This window comes from Brienomyrus brachyistius, chromosome 5 (assembly GCF_023856365.1).
Source record: "Brienomyrus brachyistius isolate T26 chromosome 5, BBRACH_0.4, whole genome shotgun sequence".
In the NCBI taxonomy this organism is placed as follows: Eukaryota; Metazoa; Chordata; class Actinopteri; order Osteoglossiformes; family Mormyridae; genus Brienomyrus; species Brienomyrus brachyistius.
This window is the reverse complement of record NC_064537.1, coordinates 35722164-35732469: the sequence shown is the minus strand read 5'-3', so window position 1 is coordinate 35732469 and position 10306 is coordinate 35722164. Positions and strand designations below refer to the sequence as shown.

Here is a 10306-nt window from a genome sequence, read left to right as displayed (position 1 = left end):
CATTAAACAGACAAACAGCTGACAAATACTGTATATCATTGACAGTGCCCCAGTTGATCTTAAGAGGGAAGGTGTGAAGTGCTTTTAAAGTCTGTAGCATGTGTATTGTGTGTTAGCAATATTGCACATAATTAGGCTGACCAGATAATCCACGTCAGGGAGAACACTTCAAGCTACACCAGGCTTTACAAACTAAAAGGTGCCTCATAAACTGAGAGGCACCCGTGCTTGGCTAAATAGTTCACTTCTTGTGCTTTGACTGATTTGATTGAAAAATTAATGCAGATGTTACACATTAACATTAGTGGCAAATGCATGATTATAGTAGTCGAACCAATCAACACGCAGCAAGAACTCGGTGTTTAACAAATCCAAGTTCTTTTAATTAAAACGGTATTTTAAAAATCCTGTCCTAGCTCAACGTGTCCTCCCTGACATGGATTATCTGGTCACCCTACACATAACTTTTGTTGAACACACTGCTAGCAATCCAAACCTCTGTGTGAAAAGCAGCTACATAATGCAACGTGTAGCTATGACTGTTTTTGCTACCGACCTTTTTTATACTGTATGCTGATGTAGGTTTACTGAGAATCAGGCCGCCACAAACCGTGCTTTGACGGTCACACACACGATTACAAGCTAATAATTCAACGACAGCAGCCCAAACTTTAGTTATGTCCGAATCATTCTAAGGCTGCATTCGAAGACCAAATGTGTCACAGCAGCTCGACAATACCGTCCAGTTTTGAAGGCTCCTTCACATGCACCCTAGACACGTGTTATTCTTATGCCGAGACCCCAAGATTCATTATGCAAACCACCGAAGAACGCACCCTTTAAAGGCTACATAAACGTCATCTTTCGAAGGACGCAGCCTCCAAATTTGGGTCCAACGTTTTTCCACACAAGTCTTTCTCTAAAGACTGCAATAGGAAACTTGTTCTGACAAACAGGTCATAGGAACGTTCCCGGCACAATACAGAATCACTTCCGTTATTTTGCGCAGGCGCGTAGATGTTTCCTCTATTAATCAACATGGCTGCGCTGGTAGGAATCCGCTCGTGTCTGGTCTCGGGTAATGTCAAACTATTTTCCCCCTAAGTAGTGTAAATATTTTAATGATGAATGAATGAGAACTGGGAAAACAAATGTAAAGGTTAAAACTTGGTTTTGGTTTGAATGATGTCCATAACGTACAGAATGAACGTTAGCCAAAGCCAACTTCATTGAATGCATCTCTGCAGCACTAGTCAGTGACTAAGGTCACGTTATTGGATCAAGTAAGAAATGAAGATGGATTAGATGCTTTCTGTGCAGTTAGGTCGGCTGCTTAAAAATAGATATTTTACCGTTTTATTTTACATATGTTTTTGGTGAAGGACCTAGTGTATTGAGAAATTTAAAATCTTAGGTGCTCCTTTTTCAGGCCTGAATGTCGCGCTCATATGCACAGTTTTTTTAGTGAGATTTTTATTCAGAGGTTTTCTTTGAAGACAACACAACAAAAACAAGTAGAATCAACATATCTGATGATATGGTGGGATTTTAAAGTGATATACCCTAAAAAAAACATTGGGTAATACATTCAATGGGTTTAGATCAAGTTGTTTATGCAAAAGCAACCTTTTGCCGTAATGTATACCGCTCACGTTTTCCCGTCGCTCACAAAAAAACGGCGTTTGAAGTTAGAGTAAACGTCAGGTGCGCCATTAAATTAATCACTTCAGTTATATTGAGCCGTTGACTCCCAATAAGAAGGGTGTGCTTAAACAGGGTTTTTTTATTTTTCTTTTTAATCTAAGCAAATAAATGGGAATTCGATAACTCGGTTTCATTATAATGATCAACAGGAGTACAGAACATCAACACAAAGCACTCCAACCTAGAATACACAACATCACATTTGTAATGATATTGCATCAAGTGTGTGGTCGCATAATGAATATGGAATAAATATTCATTGTATCCATTGTATGGATATTCATCATATCCATTGTAAATTCAACCATGGGCTCAATGAAAATGAAATATACCACTGGACATGAGGACATAACTAATCGCAGAAGACAGGGTGGTACATTAGTTGCACTTTGCATGTGAGTGATTAGTATCATCTACCAGGAAGGAACACTGAAATTAGTTATGTGCAGACTCTGAGTGTTCTACAATCACTCTTTTTGAGCACATTTAATTGTACTTTGGATGTACGGGGATACAGCTGACAGGAGGGCAGTACTAGTTATCTTTTGACATGCTGTAGTCTTTGAGGTTGGTGTTAGCACACCAGGCGACTGCATTATCTGCTTCCCAAGGGTATTGTGCTTCCTTCTCATTGGAGATGGGCCGTAGCATATTTCAGGGGTTTCTGGTGCTGAGCTGTAACATGAGGCTATTTGTGAACGAGGAGAAGAGATGTGGGGTTAATACACAACTTTTGCAAAGCACATGTACTGATAACCAGAGGATAGGAGATGAGCTTGCGCACCTTCACTGACTGACATTTTTTCATGTGTGGTATAGTTGTTAAGGAGGATGTTTTTAATATATCATATATTCATCATTTTCATTAAAATCCCTGCCTGTCTAGCTCTCCAGCTCTCAACATCACGTCATCTTCTGCATATATCTTATAAGCTGGTGAGTATTCTCCTCAGAATGCAATTTGCATCACACTGAACTTATTCTGTATATTTGTATGGACCTGAAGGTAGTGTTGATAAATGCTGTTTTGTTTCTGTACTAATTGTCTTATCTTTTTGAAGTGTTCAGTCCCTCTCATCAAAAGAGACTTTGCGGCTGATGCCAAGAAGGTGTTTTCTAGAGACAAGCCTCACGTAAACATTGGCACGATTGGGCATGTCGACCATGGAAAAACTACACTCACTGCAGCCATCACCAAAGGTAAGTCTTAAACAGCAAGCTGTCAGAAATACTTATTCAGCATACTACCTATGGCAGGCCATGAAGTGTTTTATGTTTCTGCATAGCTCTGTTTTAAGACCTCCATGATGATGGATCCTTTTTTAAAGTATTGGCAGAAGCTGGAGGGACACGTTACAAGAAGTATGAGGACATAGACAATGCACCTGAGGAGAAAGCTAGGGGCATCACCATCAATGCCTCGCACGTGGAGTATGCTACTGCCAACAGACATTACGCCCATACCGACTGCCCAGGCCATGCTGACTACGTTAAGGTACTGCCAGATCAGTGTTTCCCAACCTGGTCCTCATTTTTGTTCCCTCCCTGCTCCATGGAGTCTGTCTGGCAGGGAGCTGGGAGAGAGCAAAGTCATGGACTTTAAAGTGGAAAACCTAATTGCTAGTCTCTGTGACTGTAAACACTTACATTCTACTGGATGGCAATACTTCAAGTGGTGAAATAAGGTTGCAGTTTTCTGCACTACTTTGCAGCAGAGTTTATACTACACAACAGCAGCTTGTTGCATGTTGCACTTTAAACTGCTAAAAGTACCGCCACACCAGTAACACCTTTTTACCTTGATTATCCACAATATCTCCTTTTTAAAAAAGTTGATGCAGCTGCTGAGCTGTTGCTTTCTTCACCAACGCTTGAACCTCCCTCTGAGGGATCACTTATGTCTTCCAGGATATTACCAAAACAGTAGCATGTGGCGTGATCCGCTAACTCAGTCAACCTTGCAGTGTGTTTGTTGGGCTTGGTTGGTTTTCCTTATTGACACTTTATTGAAGTTCTTCATTTTCTTATCGTTAAAATTTTAAGTCAAAATCATTTATATTCCCCAACCATACTGTACACCTTGATCTTGACCCATCACGTTAGGCTGAATGACCTCTGACCTCCGAATTCCCTTGGTAGAACATGATCACAGGTACGGCACAGTTGGATGGTTGCATTCTGGTGGTCGCAGCCACAGATGGACAAATGCCTCAGACGCGAGAGCACCTCCTGCTGGCCCGACAGATTGGCGTGGAACATGTGGTGGTGTTCATCAACAAGGTGGATGCCGTGGAGGACCGGGAGATGGTGGAACTGGTGGAGTTGGAGATCCGGGAGCTGCTGACGGAGTTTGGCTATGACGGCGAAAATACCCCTGTAGTTATTGGCTCTGCCCTCTGTGCCTTGGAGGTGAGGCATTATGGATGCGCAGGGGGAAGCTGCCAGGAGTATGAGATGACAGGTTATAAAGCGAAGGCAATGATTAGGCTACAGGATGTCGTGGGCGGGACTACTTTTATGGAAAAAACTGAAGAGAGATTTGAGTAATAATTGCTTGCTAAAAATACATTTTATTGAATACGTTTCAGTTAAAAAGGAGATTAAAGGACATCTTGTAAAGAATAATCATCCAGAATGTGCTGTTAGCCTAGTGTAAACATAGGGATAGGGCTGTTGTGATCATATTACGATATAATCGCGATTATATGGCGCCTGCACAGTCATCACCTGGGCTTTAGATAAAGGGTGAAACATTTGTCACAGATTATATCAACACACCACAACTGTCTTTTTACCTTGTTCATCCGCAATATCCTCCTCTTTTGTAAAGATGTTGTAGCTGTTGAGTTGTTCTTTTCTTCAGTGCCTCATCGCATTTTTTTTTTTATAAAACAATAGCATGTGGTGTGCTCCACTAACTGAATTTAATAAGGATACGTTGAATTTATACAGACCACTGACTTTTGAGGGTCACAATATACATGTTATTAGTATCTTAGACACACTAATAATCTGCTTACCAGGTTGTGGTCATAAATAAATGTCTGTAAAATACGGAAAAGCTGGCATCCAGACAAATATTTCACCCGTCATCTAAAGCCCTGTTGATTATTGTGCATGTGCCGTATAATCGCGATGACATCGTGACAGCCCTAGATGGGGACATTCAGAAATCAGGAACTGCTATTCCAAAGGCAGCTCAGCAGGAACTCAAAGGTACGCCCATGTTGTTCTCAGGTTGTTGAGCATTAAGGCAGAAACTATGGCCTCTGTTTGAGCATTCCTGGGTTTCCCTCAATGCTGTCTGTCTGCTTGAAGGCTCTATGGCAGAATCAATATCAGAAATCCAAAGTAGTGTTTACTGACAGTGAGTGATTACGGAACATTTACTTATGCCTGTTTGTCGTGCTCAGGGGGTCTAGTTATTTTAGGTTCATTTAGTAGTTTCTGAGAAAATGCTCCTGAGTTTTGGAGGTGCATGTTTTTCGCCGGACAGCAACGATATGCATGTGTACATGGATCACACCACTGAGCACAGGGAAAGGAGCGTCCATATTTCTTTTTAAATCATTTTTGCTTCTCTGTCTGCTCTTTCAGAGCAGGGACCCTGAGATTGGCGCCAACGCCATTCTGAAGCTCTTGGAGGTGGTGGATGGTTATGTGCCCCTGCCTAAGAGGGAGCTGGACAAACCCTTCCTGATGCCCATCGACTCCGTATACTCCATCCCTGGTGCGTGTTCTGCTCTGTGCTGTCGATGTGTCTCTGCACACCATCCAACCTAGATGGGCTGGGCGTAGAACGCTTAAGACCATGAACATGCATAAGGAGTTTGTGCTGTGCTGTACTGAGACTACTGCTGAATCTCTCTCTCTCTCTGCTTCTCTCTCTCTCTGCTTCTCTCTCTCTCTGCTTCTCTCCCTCTCTGCTTCTCTCTCTCTCTCTCACTCTCTCTGCCCCTCTGCTTCTCTCTCTGTCTCTGCTTCTCTCCCTGTCAGGTAGGGGCACGGTGGTGACTGGTACACTGGAGAGAGGTATGATCAAGAAAGGGGATGAGTGTGAGTTTGTGGGACATAATCGCGCTTTCAAGTCTGTTGTGACAGGTAAGCACTAGTTAATTATTTTCTTTGCTGTACTCTGTACAATTTCTTATATGCCGATACTTCCAACAGAATCGAATTTAATTGTTCTAATGTAAAGTATGGCTCAATCTCTTTCGTAATCCATGTATATATTTCTCATTCTCTGATTTTGATTTGCGTTTCAATTGATTTGAGCTGGTGAGTTGATTTGTCAGCTACGGCCACAGCCAATATGAAAATTTTGTCTCAGATTTTCAGCAGCTAGCAATTATGATAACCGATAGTGTTAGACTATATAAAATCATATGGTGAAAAATTAGACACCTGTAGTTTTAGTTAAATGGTACATAACTAAAATAAGATTCTCAAACAGAAGAAACAAGTAGGACAATACATATAAAAAACAAGCCACCTTATAACTTAACCTTAGTTCTGCCTGGGCCAATATGTTTGTAATTGTTGGATTTTAATCGGCCATTCAGTATATTGGCCAAGCAAAATTGGCTGACATCATCAAAATGCAGCAGTTATCAGAGCTGAAAGTCAGTAGGTTCCACTTCTCACGCATGATGCCTGTTTGCTGCCTTTACTCATAATTGCTCACCTGAGGTCTGTGTGTAGCCATTTCTTGGGTTCTGATTGTCGAGGTATGTATATTGAGCACATTCTAAGTGGTATACTATAATGGGCTGGTTAACCATAAAAGCTCCACTGATCTGAGCATTGTTATCAGTGTAGCTAGTATGGCTTTGATCGGCTCCTTCACTGATATTGCACAAGTAGCTGAGAAGTAACTGAGGAACCTGTGAATTGACAGCTGAGCTGCACAGTGAAACACTTAAGAATCAACAAGATAGTGGTGATAGGACCTTTTAGGTTCCACAATATAATATGGGTTACTATTAAGATAAGTACTAAATCTGAAGTAGACTTAATAGAGCCAATCAGCAACCACTTGGTAATTGCAAAATTCCTCTTCGAATCCAGACCAACGGAAGGTTGTCAGCATCATAGTGTTGTTACACTAGCCGTTTATAATTCCATTTCAGTTTAAATTAAAGTTTATATAACGTTTTTCACAACAGTCGCCGCACACGCTTTACATGGGTGTGTTGTGATGAATTCCTTTTATAAAAGCGCAATTATAAAGTAGTATATGCTTCAGCAGTATATAGTAGACATTACATCAGTAGCACCGGAATATCAACAATAAATGAGAATGTGTTTCACTGGCTGTGTTCATCCTGCTCAGCCATCTCATGACATTCTCTAGAATGCTGCATTGTGTGTACACAAACTCCCTGTTTGTCTCAGGCATTGAGATGTTCCACCAGTCCTTGGATCAGGCAGAAGCAGGGGACAACCTGGGGGCTTTGGTGAGGGGCCTGAAGAGGGATGATGTGAGACGAGGAATGGTTATAAGCAAACCAAGCTCCATAAAGCCACACCAAAAAGTAAAGGCCCAGGTCAGTATCAGTGATGGCCGACTCGAAGCCAACTACATGTGCACGTTGTGCATGTGTACTGAAGTCCATCACCTGTGTCTGTCTCAGGTTTACGTCCTCAGTAAAGAGGAGGGGGGTCGACACAAGCCCTTCATGACCAACTTCATGCCTGTGATGTTTTCACTCACGTGGGACATGGCCTGTAGGGTAACCCTACCCAGCGACAAGGTATCGCCACCTACAAGTTCTCCTGTATCTTCAGAATCAATGTAATTTGCAAAATCAGTGCTGATGACTTTGTTTGCAGGAAATGGTCATGCCTGGGGAGGACACCTCCCTCAGCCTCACCCTCCGACAGCCCATGGTCCTGGAAAAGGGTCAGAGGTTCACTCTGAGGGATGGAAACAAGACCATCGGAACCGGGCTGGTCACGGAAACGCTGAGCCTTACAGAGGAGGACCAGATTAACTGGGGCTAGGAGACCAGCATGACTAAGAGATGATTTAAATGGACTAGAGATGGATTACATGTCTTACAGCCACCAAGACCTGGCCAGTGCTGTTCGTTCAGATATATTTGCAAGCTTGGGTTGGCAGTTTTTGTAAACAAAAAAATAAATTGGTGATAATTCCACAGATACGGTTTCTTTACTGATCCATTATGTCTCAGTGCAGGTATTGCACTGGTACCTTCAGTGATACAGTTTACTACCCACCACAACTTTTTTCCTCTTTTTTTTTTTTTTAAATGCAAATTTGTTCCATTCCTGTTTTGGGAAACATGTACATGTGTTGCTAATTATAATATAATTACCGATTAAACTCGCTCTCAGTTCTGATTGCCTTGACGGTAAATATTGTAATCCTGTATAAATATTGCTGTTTTTTTAATTCTGAGTTAATGTTTGCATTTCTGAAATCAGACCACTAATGAAATTATGTCATTGGTGAAGGTGACCCATAACTTGTCTGACTTGTATGTGGCTGGTTGCAGTAAATCCTTCATCCCCACCTTCTTTTTGTGTATTCGCTCTTAAGTAAAGCAAGTATTCTACTGCCAACATAAATGCAAAGTGAATGTCTCAGAAAGAAAGCCATTGGCTACAAATATATCTGCACTTACAATATGTATCACCTGGCTGTGTATTGGGTAACTAAGAGCCAAATTTCAGTGGTGAAACTGCTTGACTTTATCCTCAGGCTGAAATTATGTATAGTAAAATGAGATTTTTTGCCTGAAGAGGCATAAATTTTGTTGTTGTCCAAGGAAAATGTGTCCTCTCCTCCCTTGTTAGCTTTTGCTAACTCAGATGTGACAGTGGATGGGCGTCACGTCACGGGTCTGCGCCTGGTCTCAGGGTCAGTGCTTCTTGGGACAGATTTCATGCGTCTGACCACTGATGGGTGAATGATTATGGAAAATGGATGTATGCATTAGATGTAGCATTAAAGTGGTTTTGAATAGTTTCTCAACAATGAAAAGTGAAAAAAGTTCTTAACACTAGAAATTATACTTTTTATAAGGTAAATATTGATGGAAGCTTTGGTTTAAATAACTGTATTAGTGGAAATATGTACTTTTGACCATATCTAAAATGAATCCCTTTATAGGTCTAATGTGTGATGCTCAATGGGACTCTCATGGGGTGAAGAGTGTCCGCAGCTTCTTTCAAGTTTGTGTGCAGCAGACTGAGAGAATGACAAACTTTTAGGAGATTGTCTTGTAGATGACCACTAGGTGGCAGTAGATGGTAATGCAATAAGGAAATGTGCATCTTATACACCCAGTGATAAAGCTAGCCAGTTGATCGACTTTGGGATTCCTTGTCACAGAGGGTTAGTATGGTATTGCTAGAAGCAAACCAGCTGTCGGACACCCTGCAGTATCAACTGATCTTCTCACATTAAATTTGGCCACCCCTTGTTTAGGCTATTTCTTATCTGCATATGGCTGGTGTTTATACAGGTTTTTGGGGTAACCTGTAGGTCAGCTGTTCAAACCCAGGTGTGAGGACTCCTCAGCCAATCAGTCCTCTAATTAGTAATCTAATTAGGGAGCTGCAGTGAAAACCCGCATACACACTGGCCCTTTGCGGATAAGATTGGCCACCCCTTGCCTAAACAGACGATAGAGCGTGTAATGAAGAGTACATGACATTGTTATTAATTAAGAGATCCCAGTGACAAGAAGACAAACATACCTTGACATACAAGACATATAACTTACTAACGAGCCAGTGATATAGAGGAAACAGGAATGACAGTCAGGCATAATCCGTCAGTATAAAACGAAATACGTTGGGGACTGTTGCAGGAAAAGGCACAGACGGCAGACCGGACTGCCCACTCCAGCGCCGTGCAGGAGAAGCTGGAGAAGCTTGGGCATTTAGGTTGTTCTGGGTGATGCAGAATGTGTAGACTTTGCTGTAAAATGGTGGGGGTTCAGATGATTGTGAGGGAGAGTCAGAGCTATGGAAGGGAAACAGAGTGGTCTACGTCATCCACTTGCTGAAGTGGATGGAAAGATTAATAAAAAGTAAGCTAACTTCTGTGCTTTCTGTCATTGCTCTGACGTAGAAAATAAAGCCTTTGGTTTTACATTGTACATAGGGTGGGTTTTTGATACATTCCAAATACAGAAATTTGACAGCACGATCTTTAGCTAGAACTGAGCTCGCTTGATAGCTGTTAAGATTTCAGTGAATGTGGAAATAACAGTAAAATGGCCTTCTTGGTTGATCTTATCAGTCCCCTTCAGGATTCTGTACACCTGGTCACACTGTGAGCGGCTTTGTGGAATGTGTCCTCATTTCTGTTGAGACTGGAAATTGTATCGGACTTCACTAATGCCATTGTGTCCTTTAGGTTCGATGCAGCACTATAGACAAGGTCATTTCTTTGACTTGCTTTTAAACATGGAAAGATATTCTGTTCAGGATGTAGCAGTGATGTGAGAGAAGATCTGAGACTTTGTGAGAATGGGAATAGTGAGAAGTTTAACCAAACTGTGGGGAAGTGTGAATAACAGCCATTTGGGCTTCAGTTTAAGGGAATCCCAAGGAATCGGGATGGAAGGCA

The 10306-nt window shown here is 41.7% G+C and overlaps 1 protein-coding gene across 1 annotated transcript; it reads left to right on the top strand.

The window, feature by feature from the left end:
* The first annotated feature begins 950 nt into the window (after positions 1-950).
* tufm (Tu translation elongation factor, mitochondrial) lies at positions 951-8239 on the top strand. Its single transcript, XM_049012867.1, has 10 exons — positions 951-1078; positions 2591-2640; positions 2766-2904; positions 3033-3199; positions 3844-4113; positions 5302-5434; positions 5701-5805; positions 7099-7250; positions 7338-7457; positions 7537-8239. The coding sequence occupies exons 1-10, from the start codon at positions 1018-1020 to the stop codon at positions 7705-7707; spliced, it is 1368 nt and encodes a 455-aa protein (XP_048868824.1). The 5' UTR covers positions 951-1017; the 3' UTR covers positions 7708-8239.
* The last annotated feature ends 2067 nt before the right edge of the window (positions 8240-10306 follow it).